The following is a 21412-nucleotide window of genomic DNA, read 5'->3' on the forward strand; positions in this document are numbered from 1 at the left end:
ATTTGTTTATTCTATCCACCAAGCTTCATCCCGATTCCTACACTCCAAGTGTTTTTCCAAGATTTCCCCCTCCAAATCCCCACAGTGTCAAAAGATCTGGTCGGGATTTGAAATAAGAGCTCTGAGACATGAATTCCTTCTAAAAATCAAATTTCATTACGATCCGATCATCTATTCGTAAGATATAAATACTCCAATTTTCATGTTTTCCAAGAATTCCGGTTCCCCCCTCCAACTCCCCCGAATGTCACAGGATCTGGTCGGAATTTGAAATTAGAACTTTAAAGCACAAGATCCTTCTAAATATCAAATTTCATTAAGATCTGGTCACCCTTTCGTAAGTTACAAATACCTCAATCTTCAAAATTACCCCCCCCCCCCCCAATTCCACCAAAGAGAGCAGATCCGGTCCAGTTATGTCAGTCACGTATCTTAGACAGGTTTCTATTCTTCCCATCCAGTTTCATCCTGATCTCACCGCTTTAAGTATTTTCTAAGATTTCCGGTCCCCCCAACTGCCCCCCCCCCAATTACGCTTGATCCGGTTGAGATTTAAAATAAGATATCGGAGTTACGAGGTCCTTCTAAATATGAAGTTTCATGAAGATCCGATCACTCCTTCGTAAGTTAAAAATACGCCATTTTTCTTATTTTTCAGAATTACCCCCCCCCCCCCCGCAATTGAGCGGATCCGTTCCAATTATGTAAATCACGTATACAAGACTTCTGCTTATTTTTCCAACCAAGTTTCATCCCAATCCCTCCAATCTAAGCGTTTCCCATCATTTTAGGTCTCCCCACCCCAAACTTCCCCCAATGTCACCAGATCCGGTCAGGATTTAAAATAAGAGCTTTGAGACACGGTATCCTTCTAAAAATCAAATTTCATGGAGATCCAATCACCCGTTCGTAAGTTAAAAATACCTCATTTTTTCTATTTTTTCCGAATTAACCGGCCCCTACTCCCCCCCCCCCCAGATGGTCAAATCGGGAAAACGACTATTTATAATTTAATCTGGTCCGGTCCCTGATACGCTTGCCAAATTTCATCGTCCTAGCTTACCTGGAAGTGCCTAAGGTAGCAAAACCGGGACTTTTGGTTTTCCCCCTCCAACTCCCCCCAATGTCATCAGATCCGGTCGGGATTTAAAATAAAAGCTCTGAGACACAATATCATTCCAAACATCAAATTTCATTAAGATCCAATCACCCGCTGATAAGTTAAAAATACTTCATTTTTTCTATTTTTTGCGAATTAACCGGGCCCCCACTCCCCCCCCCCCCCTGATGGTCAAATCGGGAAAACGGTCCCTGATACGCCTGCCAAATTTCATCGTCCTAGCTTACCTGGAAGTGCCTAAAGTAGCAAAACCAGGACAGACAGACCGACAGACCGACAGAATTGGCGACTGCTATATGTCACTTGGTTAATACCAAGTGCCGTAAAAATTGAAATGTGCTTCACATTTATGTTGAATTTTATACTTTATTGCTAATGAATTTTATAGCGTTTTTAACTTATATTCTCATTGCTTGTAAAAAAAAAACGAAAAAAAAGAAAAAAAAAATACGAAGCATGAAAAAACTACAAAACATCCAGGAATCATAGAACTTGGTCGATGTCTGTTAAAGAAGAAAAAAGATTTCTAAAGAAAAAACTGAATTTTTATATGATACTATTCAGAGTTTGAAAAAGTAAACACTTAATTAGGATGAAAACTTCCCTATAAAGTATTTGGTATTACTGCCTTTATTTTTTTTAATTAGAAACAAATGGGAATGTGTTTTTATATTTATGTTGGATTTTATATTTTATTGCTTGTAAATTTTATAGTTTTTTATCTTATAGTTTCATTGCTTGTACAAAAAAAAAAAAAAAAAACATAATTGAAGTGCCAAAAAAGTTTTTAACAGAATGCAAAAATTTAGAAAGGAGAAAAAGCTTGGTTGTTATATGTTGCTTTTAAAAGTTATGAAGAAGTAATCACTTCGCTTACTCGGTAAAAAACATTTCCAGCTCGAGCATTTCATATTATTCTGTTTTATTTTTAATTAGAAATAAGCAAAATGTGTTTTGTATCTATGATGAATTTTATCTTTCAGTACTTGTAGATCTTATATTTTTTTCTAGCTTCATTACTTATAAAAAAAACCATAGCTGACTTTATGCACGAACCATAACTCCCAATCTGAACTTTTGATTATGGCACTTGGCATTAACCAAGTGACATATAGCGATCGCAAATTCTGTCGGTCTGTCTGTCCTGGTTTTGCTACCTTAGGCACTTCCAGGTAAGCTAGGACGATGAAATTTGGCAGGCGTATCAGGGACCGGACCAGATTAAATTAGAAATAGTCGTTTCCTGATTTGACCATCTGGAGGGGGAATGGGGGGCCGGTTAATTCGGAAAAAATAGATAAAATGAAGTATTTTTAACTTAAAAACGGGTGATGGGATTTTAATGAAATTTGATATTTGTAAGGATATCGTGTCTCAGAGCTCTTATTTTAAATCCTGACAAGATCCGTGGACATTGGGGGAGTTTGGAGGGGGACTAAAATCTTGGAAAACGCTTAGAGTGAAGGGATCGGGATGAAAGTTGGTGGGAAAAATAAGCAGAAGTCCTAGGTACTTGATTGACATAACCGGAACGGATATGCTCTGTTTGGGGGAGTTGGGGAGAGGGGGTTAATTCTGAAAAATTAGAAAAAATGAGGTATTTTTAACTGACGAACGGGTGATCGGATCTCAATAAAATTTGATACTTAGAAGCATATCGTGTCTCAGAGCACTTGTTTTAAATCACGACCCGATCCAGTGACATTGGGGGGAGTTGGGGGGACCTTAAATCTTGGAAAACGCTTAGAGTGGAGGAATCGGGATGAAACCTGGTGGGAAAAATAAGCAGAAGTCCTATATGCGTGATTAACACAATTGGAACGAATCCACTCTATTTGGGGGAGTTAAGGGGAGGAGTTGATTCTGAAAAACTAGAAAAAAATGACGTATTTTTAATTTACGAAGGAGTGATCGGATCTTAACGAAACTTCATATTTAGAAGGGCCTCGTAACTCAGATATTTTATTGTAAATCCCGACCGGATCCAGCGTCATTGGGGGGAGGGACTGGAAATCTTGTAAAATACTTAAAGCGGAGGGATCAGGATGAAACTGGATGGGAAGAATAAAAACAAGTCCAAGATACGTGACTGACATAACCGGACCGGATCCGCTCTCTTTAGTGGAGTTGGGGAGGGGGGAATAATTCGGAAAAATTAGAAAAAATGAGGTATTTGTAACTTGCGAAGGGGTGATCAGATCTTAATGAAATTTGATATTTAGAAGGATTTTGTGCTTTAGAGAACTTATTTCAAATTCTGATGAGATCCTGCGACATTGGGGGGAGTTGGAGGGGAAAACCGGAATTCTTGGAAAACGTGAAAATTGGAGTATCTTTATCTTACGGATAGGTAATCGGACCTTAATGAAACTTGATATAAAGAAGAATCTTATGTCTCAGATGCTTCATTTTCGACTCGAATCGAAACCGGGGACATGGGAGTTGGAGGGGGAAACAGAAATCTTGGAAAACACTTAGAGTGGAAAGATAGGGATGAAACTTGATGGGAAGAATAAGCACAAGTTCTGGATAAGTGATTGACACAATTGGAGTGGATCCGTTCTCTTTGGAGGAGCTGGGGGGGGGGTGTTAATTTGAAAAAAATTAGACAAATTGAGGTATTATTAACTTAAGAACGGGTGACCGGATCTTAATGAAATTTTATATTTAGAAGGAACTCATGTCTCTGAGCTCTTATTTCAAATCCCGACCAGATCTGTTGACATTGGGGGGAGTTGGAGAGGGAAATCGGAAATCTTGGAAAACGCTTAGAGTGGAGGAATCGGGATGGAACTTGGTGGGTAGAATAAGCAAATGTCGTAGATACGTGATTGACGTAATCGTACTGGATTCGCTCTCTTTGGGGGAGTAAGGGGATGGGGTTCAGTGCTTTGACAAGTTTGTTGTTTCTGGACGTGCTAGGACGATGAAAATTAGTAGGCGAGTCAGGGAGCTTTCCCAGATTGGAGCATCTGGGGGCTTGAAGGGAGATGAAAAATTAGAAAAAATGAGGTATTTATAACTTACGAGTGGGTGATCGGATCTTAATGATTTTTGATATTTAGAAGGACATCGTGACTCAGCGCTCTTATTTTGAATCCCGACCGGCATTAAGCCTCTAATTTTCCTTTTAAATCATTCTATTGATTCTTAGAATTTTGCTAGAGCTCATAAATGAGCATTTGGCTCTTCCGGCCTCATCACAAGTGCCATATGAGCTCTTAGCTCTTGTTTTTATTTAACAGAAGGAAAAAGTTTTTATCCCTTTTTTTTCTTTATACGTTGTGTTGTTAAGAGTTGTGAAAAAAAAACGCTTACTCGGCTAGTGACCTTTTCCTCTCTAGGATTTCGTATTATTGTTTTTTCTCATTTTAATTAAAAATAAACGGAAATTTACTTCATTTTTGTGTTGAATTTCCTACTTCATTGCTTATAATTTTTTTCTTTTTTTTTTTTTTGTTTTATAGTTGTGTTACTTGTAAAAAAAAAAAAATCAGCTGAAGTACAAAAAAAAATAACGAAATACAAGAATCACTGCACTCGATCGAAGATTTTTTTTTTCTACTTTAAGAAATATAAACTTCAACATTATGAAAAGGCCAAATCAATAACAAGCGTGACTTTAAGCAAAACACAAGGGAAATTAAAAATTTTCATACCGTTTGTTTTTTAATCAACATGAAGTATCATTATAAAATGAAATAAGATGTGTTGTGTTAATATCTATAAAGCAAATTTTTGGGCTTCAAAGTTACTTTAAATATTTCAGTCGTTTGGGAAGTTTTCTTATAATGAGCGTCAACGATGAACGTAGCTTTTATATCCTGGAGGGGGAGGAGCAGGATTAGGAGAGGATTATTTTATAAATATATTCTTTACAATTTTATTAAATTCTATTAAAATTTATTTTATTAAAATAATAAAATAATAAAAATAATTAAAAAAATAATTATATTTTAAAATAATTATTTTTATATAAAAAATAATTATTAAAAAAAATATAATAAAATATTTTATTTATTCTATTAATATTTAATTTATTAAATCTATATATATATATATAAATAAGTTGTCTGTGTGTGTGTCGAGTGACGTTATGTTTGTGTGTCGACTGACGTCATGTTTGTCGACTGACGTCATGTTTGTCAACTGATGAAATTACATACCGCGACACCGGGACACAAATGACGACCGGGACACAGGGAATATAAATGACGACCGGGAACCTGAAAGAGAAATTACAGACTGGGACACCCAGACACAAATCACGACCGGGACACAGGGAATATAAATGACGACCGGGACACTCAAACAGAAATTACAAACTGGGACACCGGGACACAAATGACGACCGGGACACAGGGAATATAAATGACCACCGGGACACAGGGACACATCATTAGAATAATGAGGTATAGATCTGAATACGGATTGTTTTTCCCATGGACAATTATATATATATATATATATATATATATATATATATATATATATATATATATATATATATATATATATATATATATATATATCTATTCACAGGTGGGACACAGGGACACAACTACAATGGCGCGTAACTAATATGGCGCGTAACGACTTACGCGCGCGGGGTGCTTGGGGGCGCGAAGCGCCCCACCAACTAGGTGTTAGGGGCGCCACCCCAACAGCTAGTTTTATTATAAGTAATTTGAAGATACTTTAAAAAGTCAAAGAGAGAAATCATGGGCTTAATTTTATGATGTATTTTCTTGGGCCAATCAGATTATTCTTCACGCGTATGTCGGACAGGGAAGCTAAATAGCCCTGCCCTTTGTACCCGTTGTTACTATGTCAAAGTTTGAGTCAATAAAAAGGATTTAATATCTGACTGGTTCTTTTGTGTGAAATTTTAAGCAAAAAAAAGAACAGAAAATGTTTCTGTCCAAGGTGTTTGTTACAAGTAAACTGTTTATTTTTTCTGTGATTTACTGTTATTGTGTAAAGAATCTTATTACTTGTATGGAAGTGTCACGAGTTTTAACATTTTCTTTTTTTTCAAAAGTAGTAGGCTTTTTTGCAGTAAGGGCGGGTGTTACACCTTAGAAAGATTAAAAGAATCCACACATATAACAATTAAGCCTGAGACTGGGTTATAGTTCCTAGATAATAAGGATAATGTAATTCTCCAATGATAGCCCTTTTTATTTTCATTTTTCAGTACTAATGGGTCAAGCTTTATTTTTAATAATATAAGAATTAAAATTATTATGTATAAATTATAGCTACATAAAGTTTTACGTTTTCTCTACAGAGGTCCTTTTGTCACTGCTCTTGGACGAAATTGGTGTCCTGAGCACTTTGTTTGTGCCAACGAATCATGCAAGCGCCATCTCCAAGACACAGGTTTCGTCGAAGAGAAGAACGAACTTTACTGCGAATCATGCTTTGAAAACTACTTGGCCCCAATTTGTGACAAGTGTCAAAAACGTGTGGTCGGGGTAAGTGAGAATAAATTTTTGAAGCATCATAATTTAATACAATTTCGGACAGTTGTCTTCCAGGTGAAGAGTGATACTTGGCTGGTGGCCTCGTCTCATATTGGCTATAAAATATGTTATCTTTCGAGACCAATGGAGAAGTTAAATTGAAGATTCTTGATTGAGTGCAGTAGATAAATTATGCATGGCAAACGTATTAAAAGCTTCCATTTCAGCATAGTTATGAAGGTTTTGCGAATATACAAAGTAATTGCTCACCATTTCAATGTTGTTATTATAATAAAAATTGGAGCCATATCAAGAAACTTCTAGTTTTCTTTAATTTTATTTATGTTTTAACTCAACTTAAAGGGATATCTAAAGTTTGTGCAAAATACTTATTTTTCGTAAAACGAAGCTGACACTTTATTTACGTTAGAAAACAGTTGGAAAACTTTGCTATTTTTTACTCGACTTTTGAAAAGAAGAAAAAACGTATAGTGTGAAATATCAGGTCATAGAGGCTAATTGAAAGCTGTATATGGTCGGTTTTCTGGCTGAAAGAAAAATCCAGTTCTTCAGCTTTATTTTGGTTCAGTTTGGTCCATTTCTTCAGTTTATTTTATTTCGATCTGTTTGGAGCCAGCTCCATAAATGTTGCCATGAATTGGGTGAACTGTTAATGTTAAAAGTCTGTAACTGTTTATTGTGTCGATCTTATTGTTTTTTCTTTTTCTTTAAATAAGTAAGTTAAAAGAAGTTCTAAAAAAGCTCTAAAGTGAGTAGTACAGTTTTTAGCTTCTTGTAGCTAAGATATGAAGCCATAATGGTCAATCAATTGGAAGTAATGTGTTCTCAATTTTGAAGTTCGAACCTCATTGAGGTTTTTCCTGTCTTTGACAGAGATAAAGAAAGGATCTGCTGAAGTTTTGTATTCTAGGTTTTCATTATCCCTTCGCACTTTATTGTTATTATTATCGTCATTTTTCACTACTATTCCTCCTCTGGGCACGTGTCTGTTGTATACTATATGGACAGGAAATCATAGGGGGAGGAAATGAAGTTTCGCTGTTGTGAGTGAGGTGAAAATACTAGGTGTCATTTTCTCACATGATTGCACCTTTACTACCCATATTAAAAGTGTGACCCGTAAAGCAAACTCATCTCTGCAAACCCTTTCAAAAATGCGTCGCTTCGGGTGCAACGCCCACAGTCTTCTGCGGGCATACCTGTGCTACGTACGCCCCATACTTGAATACGCCTGTCCCGTCTGGGGCCCGTCAGTATTGAGAACCACCTATCTAATGCAGGAACTGGAGTCAGTCCAAAAACGGGCAACCAGGATCATCCTGAGTAACAGAAACATTTCGTACCACGATGCCCTAGCAAACCCTTGAACTCCAAAGCTTGGAACTCCGTTTAGGCGAGCTTATCCTAAGTTTTGGCAAAATGCTGCTGTCTAACCCTGCTCACCATAATATTTTACCACCAGAAGCCTTGACAGTCAGCCGTACGAGACAGAAGCTAAAATTTGTGCCTGAGCGTGCTCGGACAAACCGCTACCAGAACTCTTTTGTCCCTTTTTTACGTTAATATATAATAGGGCATAATAACATGTTTTGTATTTCAATATCAAATTCGCCATTTGAGCTACGATTGTTGTTTAAATAAACCTTTCTCTCTCTCTATCTCAACCACTTATATAGGAAGGTAGGGAAAAAACGAAGTTTTCGGCTTTTTAATTTTTAAAAATTTTCGTTCACTTTAAATGGAACTTTATAGCTTCCAAAGTTTTCTGAAACATTAAAAAAAAAGTTTTGTTTCCCATCCAACTTTTATTTGCCTTTAAAGAAAACTTAAGTTGTTTCCAACCCATTGGAATAAGAAAATGGATTTCTTCGTCAAGTATCAAATTTGAAACTGTTTTTGAACCATCAAATGCATTAGGAAAATTAAAAAATATTTATGGAAATGTTTTTAAAGATACTGGACAGCTGAAAAGTTCAACTCAAATATGAATATATTTGAGTAATCTTTTTAATGTTAGGTGAGAATATACCTCAAATTAGCAAGTTTAAGCAATCATGTTGAAAGTAAAAAGGCATATACAGCAAGATTCAGTATTCTAGACATTAGATGGAAAATATAGAAGTTGTTAAACCAAAATAGGTATTTTTTTTAAATACGTTTTTTTTAAATTTGGCACTAGAAATAGTACGGATTTTTTAATTTAACCTTACAAAATAATATTTTATGTTCTTGTGTTTTACTTATTGTATACTATTATTTCTTTTGGTATCATTAACTCTACAGCTTAATATTAATGATAATAAATATTATTTTCACTGAGCAATGCGAGTAAATTCGGTGCTAAAACGGTGCTAACCATAAACGTCACTTTTTGTTCCATAGTTGTAGCTACAAAAGCAGATCACACATTTTATGAGAGCTTTAGTAGCTGCTGAAATGTCTTGATAGTAGCGAAACAAAATCAGTTGACGAATATACAACGGAATAGTGATTTTCAGCCATTTTTGGGCAGGCTTCTTGATAATTTGAAACTTTAAAATAGTTTTAAACTTTTAATACTTTAAAAATTAGTTTCCAAGATTGAAATGGCATTACCTTAATTCCATGCTAATTCTTAACTGTCAAATTTTTGTTCTCTATCAAACAGTTCGTGGTAACGAACTGTAAGGAGCGACCCGGCTCAATAGTAAACGAAACTCTAAAAAACAGAATTTTGATGCTAAAAGATACATCAAAAGAATCGAATTTTCATGCTGATTTTAAATATATAAATTTTATCAAATTTAGTATTTGTCACCAAAGTTACGAGCCTGAGAAAATTTGCCTTATTTTGGAAAATAGGGGGAAACACCCCCTAAAAAACATAGAATCTTAACGAAAATCACACCATCGCATGCAGCGTATCAGAGAACCCCATAGCAAAAATTTGCATGTTTATTTATTTTTTTTTTCTCAGGGGTCATCGTATCGACCAAGTAGTCCTAGAATATCGCAAGAGGGCTCATTCTAACGGAAATGAAAAGTTCTAGTGCCCTTTTTAAGTTACCAAAAAATTGGAGGGCACCTAGGCCCCCTCCCACGCTCATTTTTTCCCAAAGTTAACAGATCAAAGTTTTGATATAGCCATTTTGTTCCGCATAGCCAAAAACCATAATAATTATGTTTTTGGGGATGACTTACTCCCCCACAGTCCCTGGGGGAGGGGCTGCAAGTTACAAACTTTGACCAGTGTTTACATACAATAATGGTTATTGGGAAGTGTACAGACGTTTTCAGGGGGATTTTAATGGTTTGGGGGCGGGTTTGAGGGGATGGGGCTATGTGGGAGGATCTTTCCTTGGAGGAATATGTCATGGGGTAAGAGAAATTCAATGAAAAGGCGCGGGATTTTCAAGCATTACTATAAAAAAACAATGAAAAAATAAACACGAAAAAGTTTTTTCAGTTGAAAGTAAGGAGTAGTATTAAAACTTAAAAAGAACAGAGATTATTACGCATATGAGGGATTCTTAAAATACTTTTGGATAAAGAGCGAGGTATTTAGGAGGAGATAAATACCTCGCTCTTTATGCTAAAGTATTTTTGGTAATTTTACTATTTATTCTACGGCCTTTCTGATTCAGGGGTCATTCTTAAAGAATTGGGGCAAAACTTCAGATTTAGTGTAAAGAGCGAGGTATTAACGAGCGGTGAAACCCCCTCATATATATATAAAATGATAAAAATATAAAACTTTGTTGCGTAAGTTAATTCTAAAGTTACGTATATTTTCTACTAATAAAAATGTTTGTTAAAAATTGAACGTTCTAGTTGCCTTTTTAAGTAACCGAAAAATTGGAGGGCAACTAGGCCTTCTTTCCCTCCCCTCATTTCTCAAAATCGTCTGATCAAAACTATGCGAAAGCCATTTAGCCAAAAAAAAAAGAATTAATATGCAAATTTCATTTTAATAATTTATGTGTGGGGAGCCAAAATGTTCAGAAATTAAATTTAAAAAAACTAGTTTTTTTAACTGAAAGTAAGGAGGGACATTAAAACTTGAAACGAACAAAAATCACTCCGTATATGAAATGGGTTGTCACCTCCGCAATCCCTCGCTCTTTACGCTAAAGTTTGACTCTTTGCCACAATTCTACTTTTTAAAACAATTAAAAACTTCGTAAAGAGCGAGGGATTGCGGAGGTGACAACCCATTTCATATACGGAGTAATTTTTGCTCGTTTTAAGTTTTAATGTCGCTCCTTACTTTCAGTTAAAAAAACTATTTTTTTTAATTAGTTCAAGAATTGTTACTGCAAAAGAGGGCCACACAAACTCTATATTTGTGGAATAATGTTGAAAACCTTCTCTTTAAATTTTTTTGATGTATTTGCATTTTTTTTATCAACCTTTCCAAAGTAATGTTTGCGTATTACTTTTACAGTTTGTCCAGCGTTCCGGAAGTTATTCCTATCCCTTTGCAAGTAATATGACTTGTCTCCACTATGTCAACAAGTAAATAATGCCTATTTCTTGAAAGACTAGATATTTTTGTTCCTCGATTTAATGGAGGAAGTAAAACAATTACGATTTTTTCCTTGTCTGTTCAGGGATTTGCTTCCGCATTCAAACAATAAGTTAAGAGATTTGGGATAGGGACAAGGGGTTTGTAATAGATAGAGGGCGCCAGTCTCGTCAGCTGTCACATCTTTTGAGGTCCTGAAATAGGTTTAGAAACGAGAGAACAAATGGATTTAATTTACTTTACATGATTCACATTTCGTGTATGCATCAATGCGCAGGATACAATAGAAATTTGGAGTAAGCTTTAGCGGTCGGAGGGGGTTATTTTGACCCCCTCCCCCATATTTTAATTGTGTCGGTGGAATCAGTTATTTGAAGTGCCATGAGAGTTTTCTAAATAGAGGAGATTGGAGATCTGAAAAGAGTATTTTTGTCATAGATGTGTCTTCTCGGGTACAACATAAGCTATGCACTTTATATACGGTTTGGTCTTCCAGGAGATGGAAAAAAGATGGTTGCAGAGTTCCCGCCTTACTCTTCAGGGGACCTTTACACCTCCTACCAGCAATAATAAGATTCGACCGTGTCTAAGGATTTCATGGAATTTTATGTAGGATAATACATTGGGATCTGATCAAGTGCAGAAGCATTTACCCCTAAACACCCCTGGTCAATGAAAAACTTAACCCATGATCTGGTTCATGAATTGTTGGATTATTTTTTGCATCTTTTAGATTTTTCGCAAGTGAATCTTTGAATATTGTTATACTCTAAGCGACAAGCCTAGAAGTCAGGTTGTGGTTAAGTACAATAAACGTAAAATAAAAGAAAAAAATAACACAACAGCACGCCCAAGAGCATATTCTATTTAAAAGATGTAATAAATGTAGATTATATATATGAAACAAAATGGTCAAATGATATGAATTAGAGCTTGCCAGAAAAATACAACTAGCCTGTACGGGATTCTTCGAAATGAAATCCGGTTTATAATATAATTAAATAAATAAAAACAAGTTTTTTTCAGCTGAAAGCAAGGAGCGACATTAAAACTTAAAACGAGCAGAAATTACTCCGTATATGAAAGGGATTGTTCCCTTCTCAACGCCCCGCTCTTTATGCTAAAGTTTGACTCTTTCTCACAGCTCTATTTTTAAACCAATAAAAAACTCTAGCACAAAGAGTGCTTTGATCAATTACCATCGAATTTGCGAAACACTTTTTTAGTGTCTGCAACAAATAAGAAAAATATCTTATAAATTTGAATATCGTGGCTCTGTTTTCGCTAAGAATCTCGGAATAAACTGTATATTCAAAAGTAAAGTACTTTCCCTCAAAAAAAGGGGAAAACTTGAGAACAATTTATTATTAGGACAATTGTGGCCACAACTGTGGGCTCCCGTCCACAGTTGTGGACTGGAGTCAAGTTGAGCTGAATGGGGGTTGTGTTAAACGAGGATTGAGTTACACGCAAAGCCTTAGCCGTTCTTGGCCTACCTTCCTTTGTAAAGTTCAGCCTAAGCTTACGTTAGGCATATTCTTGCCATTGGTTATTGTTTTCGGTGCTTTAAATCCCTTCTCAATTAGATTTTATAAAGGCAGCAACTACTATTCAATTTGCGAGACCCGTTTTGGGATTGAAACAAGTTTTTATTGCAAAAATCAAATATCATGGCTCTGTTTTTGATAACAGTCTAGGAATAAACCGTCCATCCGAAACTAGAGTGCGTTCCCTTAAAGAAAATGAACTTTTGAACAAGGGGTAATGGAAAACAGTAAGTCATGATAAGTTTGGGCCAGAGCACATCGATTAGAGATACTTATGGTTATCAGTCCTCACCATTTGATGCAACAAGGTTAACTTTAATGTATGAATTATCCACCTCGTAAACATAAAAAATGTACATGTTAAGTTTCGATTTTAGATGGACAAAATGGTTGCTCTTCAAATAATTTTCTGTTTCACCAATCAAAAATCTTGAAATTAAGAAATAAATAAAAATAACACACTGACAATTAAATAAAAGAGAAAATAAAACTCGAAATCTAAGTGAACGGAGCCTTAGCCTTAGTAAATCTAATATAAAAAGAATAAAATCGCCCTATAAGTAGCCTGTTATTCAGCCTAGATTTCAAAGTTTTTCTGGACACAAAAATAGATGTGAACCCACATCTATTTAGATGGACAAAATGGTTGCTCTTCAAATAATTTTATGTTTCACCAATCAAAAATCTTGAAATTAAGAAATAAATATAAATAACACACTGACAATTAAATAAAAGAGAAAATAAAACTCGAAATCTAAGTGAACGGAGCCTTAGCCTTAGTAAATCTAATATAAAAAGAATAAAATCGCCCTATAAGTAGCCTGCTATTCTGCCTAGATTTCAAAGTTTTTCTGGACACAAAAATAGATGTGAACCCACATCTATTTAGATGGACAAAATGGTTGCTCTTCAAATAATTTTCTGTTTCACCAATCAAAAATCTTGAAATTAAGAAATAAATAAAAATAACACACTGAAAATTAAATAAAAGAGAAAATAAAACTCGAAATCTAAGTGAACGGAGCCTTAGCCTTGGTAAATCTAATATAAAAAGAATAAAATCGCCCTATAAGTAGCCTGCTATTCTGCCTAGATTTCAAAGTTTTTCTGGACACAAAAATAGATGTGAACCCACATCTATTTAGATGGACAAAATGGTTGCTCTTCAAATAATTTTCTGTTTCACCAATCAAAAATCTTGAAATTAAGAAATAAATAAAAATAACACACTGACAATTAAATAAAAGAGAAAATAAAACTCGAAATCTAAGTGAAAGGAGCCTTAGCCTTAGTAAATCTAATATAAAAAGAATAAAATCGCCCTATAAGTAGCCTGCTATTCTGCCTAGATTTCTAAGTTTTTCTTGACACAAAAATAGATGTGAACCCATATCTATTTAGATGGACAAAATGGTTGCTCTTCAAATAGTTTTCTGTTTCACCAATCAAAAATCTTGAAATTAAGAAATAAATAAAAATAACACACTGAAAATTAAATAAAAAAGAAAACAAAACTCGAAATCTAAGTGAACAGAGCCTTAGCCTTAGTAAATCTAATATAAAAAGAATAAAATCGCCCTATAAGTAGCCTGCTATTCTGCCTAGATTTCAAAGTTCTTCTGGACACAAAAATAGATGTGAACCCACATCTATTTAGATGGACAAAATGGTTGCTCTTCAAATAGTTTTCTGTTTCACCAATCAAAAATCTTGAAATTAAGAAATAAATAAAAATAACACACTGAAAATTAAATAAAAGAGAAAATAAAACTCGAAATCTAAGTGAACGGAGCCTTAGCCTTAGTAAATCTAATATAAAAAGAATAAAATCGCCCTATAAGTAGCCTGCTATTCTGCCTAGATTTCAAAGTTTTTCTGGACACAAAAATAGATGTGAACACTATTTTGTTTTTAGCTTAAACTGCGAACACTAATGTTAATATTAATAATTAATTGAGAGATTGGCCAGAATATGGCTAATATAAGCTTATGCTTAACTTAACGCAGGGGGTAGATCAAAAGAGTCTATGGGTGTACATGTAAATCAACACCCTCTTATCCCTTTCCCGCCATTAATGCAGCCCCCGTTTAACTCAACTCCTGTTCTAATCAACCATATTCAACATGATCTAGCCTGACCTGTTGCAGGGATTGAATTGAATGGGGGATAAAAATATAACCTAACATAACCTGTGGAAGTGGTTGAATTGAATGATGGTTAGATATGTAACCTAGATATGTAACCTAACCTGTCGCAGGGGTGGAGTTGATTTCGCGTGGAGTTGACTTGGATTGAATGGAATGGGGGATATGTCAAACAGGGGTAGAGTTGCATAGGCGTTTGGTCAAATGAGGGTTGATTTGCACGGGAATTGAATTGAATGAGGGTTGAGTTGCATGGGGCTAGGTTGAACAGTGGTTGAGTTCAACTGGTCTGTCTGAATGGGTTTGAGTTACATGGGGACTGGTTAAGGCGTGTGTACCATGGCCTTTACGCGTGACTTTGATTTAGGAAACAGTGAATAAATTATTTTTTGGGATTAAGTTCAGCCAGGGAAAAAATTATTTTTAGGTTCATGTGCAATTAAACAACCAAACAATGTGGTGATTCGATCGTCGTTTGGGGATTTTTCACAACCTAACGCTGGAGGGGGAAAACCTGAAAACCCCCGTCTTTTGTGTAGTCTTGTGCACATCTATAATAACCAATGTATAAACCCCTTAGCTTTCATGATGCATCATCAGCCAATTTACGTCGCTTTGAAATCCTGTGAAAGAATTAATTATGTTGGGATTACCACTTTCTGACGGAAGCTAGATATAACTGAAATTAGATTTTTGTAAATAACTTGGCAACATGTACATTATGTTTCAATGTTTTAGTCCCTTTATTAAGTTCTGCTTATGCACAGGCACGTTCCAATCTACAAGAAGTGATTGCTCTTGTTGTCGTAGGTCAAGATACTTGCAGTGATGACTTGTGTTAATCCAATCTGTACAAGTGATTTTTTTTGCTGAGCTCTGTAATTTCTGTTGAGTAATATTATCCTTTAATATTATAGTGTTTGGATTACACTAAACCATCTTTTTGGAAAAAAAACAACGCTGTTTACGTATTCGAATTGGAACTTCTTAGTTTCGAAAGAAACTGGAAACAAAAGAAATACGAATGATGAAAGAAAAAAAAAATTGAAAATTTGAAAAAAGAAGGGAAAAAAGCCTTGCCTACCCCTTACATTTTCGTGAATCGACACTCTTGATGCATACAAATGAATGTTGTTTTTAACCTTTTGGATGAATAAAATATACCATAAATAAAATATTACCGTAGCTATTGGATATTCATTTTAATCTAAAATCACAAAAATTAAAATTAATCTTTCCCATTTTAAAAGTAAATCCAAGCCGTCTTGTTTTTTCATTTTCTGTCTTTTTCTCCCTCTTTCTCTCTTTCTCCACCACCCTCTCCTTCTTTCTGCTTTGTTTTTGTTCCTCATAATTTAGCAGGTTCAAGATTTTATTTTATTATACCTGTGTACATTTCTCCATTTTTGTGTTAATTTATAGCATATTTTTATACACCAGCATGCCTATCGGTATTTGCGCAGTCCTATTTTTCTTTTATTGTATGTCTTTCTCTTTTCAATAAAACATTTTGTTCTATTCTAATTGTGTTTCAGGATTGCTTGAAAGCGATCGGAAAGCAATTTCATCCCGAATGCTTTGCATGTGCTTATTGTGGAAGACTTTTTGGTAACAGTCGCTTTTACCTGGAAGATGGACTTCCGTACTGTGAAGCTGGTGAGTACTGAATAACTTAAAATTTGTGGAAAGTGCATACCTAATTAATAAACTTACAAAAAAGACACTAAAATACGCTTATGTAGTTACATATTGGCTCCAAAGCATGAAGGGTAAGAGATTTTTCAAAGAAGATTATCCAATAGGACTCCTATTATTTTTTTCTTGCGAAGTGGTTAGATAAATTTTCTGTTAGATAAAGTTTGGTTAGATAAAGTTTCTTTGCCTGGAAAATATTACTTTTAAGATTTTTTCTAATATATAAAATTCAAGCTAACTGTGCTAGTTCCTAATGTAGCTAAATTCTATAATTCATCCTGTTTTATTTTCGCACTAGCTATTTCTTTGTTAAAGAAAACAATTCAAATTAACCACAATAAAAAAAAAATAAAAAATAAAATGGTAGTGCTGCTCTAAACCATCCAAGTACATTAAAGATTATTTCTGCAATCGAATATGTATCTGCCAACAAGGGTGCTTGCAGATACTGTTTTGAATGGGAGGAGGGTGGTGTTGGTGGTAGGACTGCAATTTTTCCTAAAATGGTATTAAAGGTGGGGAGGGGGGTGCTTTTGTCTGAAGTTAGATTTACTTCTTTTTGTGCGAGTTTCTTTCTGAATATTTGAATAAAAAAACATTTTCTGTGTATTTTTGCCTTCTAGAAGAGGGGGATGAATTCATTCCGCTCTGGGTGCCCGTTCCTGCCTCCATCGTATATGCCTGTCTGTTTTCAAACACTCCATAATTTTAGAATTAACAATGCGATATTTTTCAATACCATTTTACACAGACTTTAAATTTCTTAGGCTTTTTATTCGGGTATTTGGGGACTAGGGGGTGGGTTTCCAGTAAAAACAACACGTCGAAAATATCCAAATTATGTGGAAAATGTTAGAAATTAAAGTGAAAATCATAAAAGGTCAAAATTTGGAGGAGAAATGGACCCAAACTGAATAGGAGACATAAATAAAGAAGTCTTTTCTGAGACTTCTTTGTATCAAAGAATTTAGGATCCTAGAGGGATTTAGTATCCTTTGTCAGAGAGGGTGAGGGTTCGAATCCTAGTGTACCTAATTATTTGGTTTGGGACGGGGGTCAGTGGGGTGACTTTGTAAGCTCAGCCAGAGTCGACCCAGCTCTAAATGGGTACCTGGAAAAATATGGAGAAGGTAAACAGGAAGGGTATGCAAAAGCACAGGATGCCTGGCACTCATCCCCTTATTGCATTTCCTGGCTGAAGGACCTTGAGACGGAGATCAGCACGGCCGGTTTCAGACCTTAAGGGTCTAGTGCCGCATCCTTTACCATTTTTTTTTTACCTTTTTACCTTTTACAAAGAAGCTTAGGGAGGGTTGACCATTTTCGAGCATTATTTTTCTAGGTTAGACTTCTGTGACTACCCTTTAACTAATACCTAAATTCACCATTAAAGAAGTGTCTCAATTATTTGGGTTTTTTGCTTCAACTTTTTTCACAGTGGAAATGCCTGTCTGAGTAAAGCTTCGAATCAGTGCTTCCACTTTTTTTTCTGAAAATCAGTAACGACTCCAAAAAAGTCGGGAGATTATCGGGAGGTTTTTTTTAAAGTCGGGGAAAAAATCAGGAGGTTTTAAACAACTGTTTTGCCTCACATACCAGTTGTATTGGTGGTAAAAATGTCAGTAATAGAGAGACAGAACAAAGTAGAATCGAAAATATGTTTTAGAGTCTTAAGTCCGGTCTTCACCTCCCGGAACTTCCGGAACCTAGGCTTCCAGATTATTCTTTGACGTCTTCTTCTTCTTACATCTCGAATATGAACCGGTCCGAAAGTATATCAAAATCATCCGGAAAAAAGGGGCTTTTGAACTTCCAGATTTCTGGAATTTTGAAGTATCGCAGATGAAATTAAAAAAAAATCTCGGAAAATCTGGGAACCCAGATTCCGGAAGGTGAAGACTTATTATTACTCCAAAATCACCTATCAACAAGGAACAATGTTTCTTTCATACAAAACTTAATGCAAACTAAATAGTTTTATTGAAAGTCATCTAAAACTACCTATTCACATGATTAGAACTAGAATTACGAATACGAGTAACAGAACTCGGGCAGAATTTTCACTGTATCACACTGCAGCTAAAACTACTTGATCACATAACTTGAACTAGAATTATGAATACCAATCACAGTCAGAATTTTCACGAGATCACACTGCAGCTAATCCTGATCATCAACGGTATTGTTTGCTCTTTCTGGGGCCAGACTCGCGCTAAAGAAGCCGATTTCAGGATAGCGGCACTAGCTTCAGTAGCGGTTGCGGAAGCAACTACGCCTTTCAGTAACTGCCTCATGCTCCCATCTACGACCAGAGACTGAGGTGTCACCTTAAGCCTACTCATGCCAAATTTAGTCTGAAGCGTTGAACTAATCGTAACTGTCGACAGGCAGTTACGTTTGTCTGTTTTGACGTCCTTCAAAGTACTAAACAGTCTCTCCGCTATTACGCTCGAAAACGGTAGAGCGTACAGGTACTCAACGACAAGCCTCAGGTTACCAAACTTTGGTTTGCCGTTAGAGTATTTCTGGGCAAATAGTAGCTTCCAGTAGTCAGTTACTGAGAGCAAACTGCCAGGTGCCAGGCTAGGAGGATTCAGATCCTGAGCCTGAACAGGGTCAAGTAGTTCTGAGAAGGCGAAAATGTCCGAGTCGAACGAGAAGCGGTTTTTCATCTGGACCACCACTTCCTTGTAAAATTCTCTCGCGGTAGAATAAACCTTGTCAATTTCGTCGGGATTGGCATTTCGTCCATCACTAGACGCAAGAAGGCCAGTCATTGCTGCTTCGGCTTCTAAGCCAAGGTAGAACTTTCGCCGATCTACATAACTAGCTTCGTCTTCAACATCAATTTACATGATGTCAGTAAAGCTTCTTAATGTGCGAACATTCATAAGGTTTTTCAACAGAGTTTTCACCAATTGAATGACTTCGATTTTCAGTCGGTAGAAAATAGGCACCTGGGACTGGAAAAGGGTATTGAAGTCGTTCAAAAGTCCCAGCGCGTAGTCCACGAAAATCATGACGATCTTCATAAATGGATTTTTCAGGGCACTCAGAACTAACTCACTACCGTGAGTCGGATCTTCAAAATGGACACTGGTAAAATACAAGGTTAGGGCATTCCACTGCTCTAGAATTCAGTGGACACAGTTCTGTAGTTCGCTACAGAACTGTGTCCACTGAATTCTTGTTTGACCTGGTGCCAATATCTTGTGGACCGCAGTCTCTGAAAACAATTGAAATTCTTTCAGGGCAGCTGTACGCTTGGCACTCATATTGAAATGATTGTACACATGACGACACAGGTCTTCTAGAGTCTTCGTCAGTTTCTTGCAGGCGTATGAGGCGCACAGATGAATGGAATGACAACTGCACTTCACTATTAATACCCAAGGGTAGCTTCTTTGGATCAGAGTCACCACTGAGTTGTTACAACCCATCATGGCGTTCGTGGTATCACTACAGAACCTGACCCAATTCCGTAAAGGCACTTCACTTACTCTTAAAAACTCCAAAGTTTCCTCCAGTTTGGTGAAAATGGAAACTGCTGATCCGTTTGAGCACTCCACAAAATCAATGATATCGATATCCGTTTCCATTTCGTTGTTACTAAAGGAAACACATACAGCGAGCTGTTTAACGGTTCCCACATCCGTCGTTTCGTCGGTGACCAAAGAAAAAGGTCTCACCTTCATTTCTTCGACAACTTTTTGCTTGTAGTAAGGACCGAGTCCCTGACGAACAACATTCACAACTTTTGCTTCCCGAGATGCACTTTATCAAGGACCGATTTTGGTGGCATCGCTTTCAGCAGGGGAATCAACTGGTCCGAAAAGGAAAATGGCAGGTTGTGGCTGACCAGGAATGAAGCAATTTTAGCTTCAGTCTCAAGCACAGACGGAAACTCGTCATGAACCATGTACACTGAAATAGCAGGAGGCATAGCTTTTGGGGTCACTGTGTTTTTAACATGCACAGAAGTACGGGCATGGGCAGTGAGATCTGTTTTACCCTTTTTGTAGGAAAGCTCAGCGTTGCACCACAAACAGATAGCAACTTCAGATCCGTGCTTCTTCGAAAGCCAGCCTTTAAATGTTTCTTCTATCTCCCAGGATTTCACATACTTTTGCTCGTAACGTTTTCCACTGTTCTTTTTCTTTCGGGGCTTGGGGCTTGGTTCCACAATTATCAATTCCTCATCTGAGCCACTACTGCTAGGAATAATTTCGATTTTCTTTTCAATTTTCCTTCTTTTTATATCCTGAGCTTCATTGGAGTCAGAATAATCTTCGTCCGACATTTCTCATGAGCCTGGAAAGTGTTGTTTGTTACTGGACATACTGCAACATGTATTTGTTTAGGCTCATGTGCACTTATAATATAAGTTTGTTTTCTCGGAAGACCAGTCATTGGTCGAATATTAAATAGTACAGATATTCAAGGAGTCTGGCGAAGACCGGATCTACAAGACGCAATTGTCTGGATCAAATATAAAATTTATGGGATCTCATCGAAACCTTTGGTCTTGTTATGTTATATTTTGAGAGAACCCTGCAAGTCAGGTGTGTTGATAGTGAGATTTATAGTCAGAGCGCATTGCAGTGGACACGTGCTGTACTTTTGTCATGTATATAAGTCTTACCCTATCTTTGATCAAAGCTTCCTGCCTTGCTTCTACCAAATATCCGTTTTCGGCCGGATTCCAAGTGAACTACTTGTCCAGCAAAAACTAAACCTCAAAATAAATTAAGTACATCCCCCTAATCTTATATCGAAACTCTAATCAACTTCAGATAAACTTTAAACTTAAAAAAAAAAAAAAAAATCAGGTTTTGGCCGATTCCGGGCGAACTATTTGCCCGGCGAGCCCTATTTGCTCTCCTTACCACTATATCGAACCTCTTATTAACTTTAA

At 36.2% G+C, this 21412-nt stretch overlaps 1 protein-coding gene across 50 annotated transcripts in view; it reads left to right on the forward strand.

Annotated features, from left to right (window-relative positions):
- Positions 1–21412, forward strand: part of LOC136031858 (PDZ and LIM domain protein Zasp-like) — a 152556-nt gene that overhangs the window by 104795 nt on the left and 26349 nt on the right. For all 50 annotated transcript variants that reach the window (XM_065711728.1, XM_065711732.1, XM_065711741.1 and 47 more), the window contains 2 exons: positions 6411–6597; positions 16338–16458. In XM_065711728.1, coding sequence (XP_065567800.1) covers positions 6411–6597; positions 16338–16458 — 308 coding nt within the window. The remainder of the gene's footprint in view (positions 1–6410; positions 6598–16337; positions 16459–21412) is intronic.

The sequence above is a fragment of the Artemia franciscana genome, chromosome 10, assembly GCF_032884065.1.
Source record: "Artemia franciscana chromosome 10, ASM3288406v1, whole genome shotgun sequence".
In the NCBI taxonomy this organism is placed as follows: Eukaryota; Metazoa; Arthropoda; class Branchiopoda; order Anostraca; family Artemiidae; genus Artemia; species Artemia franciscana.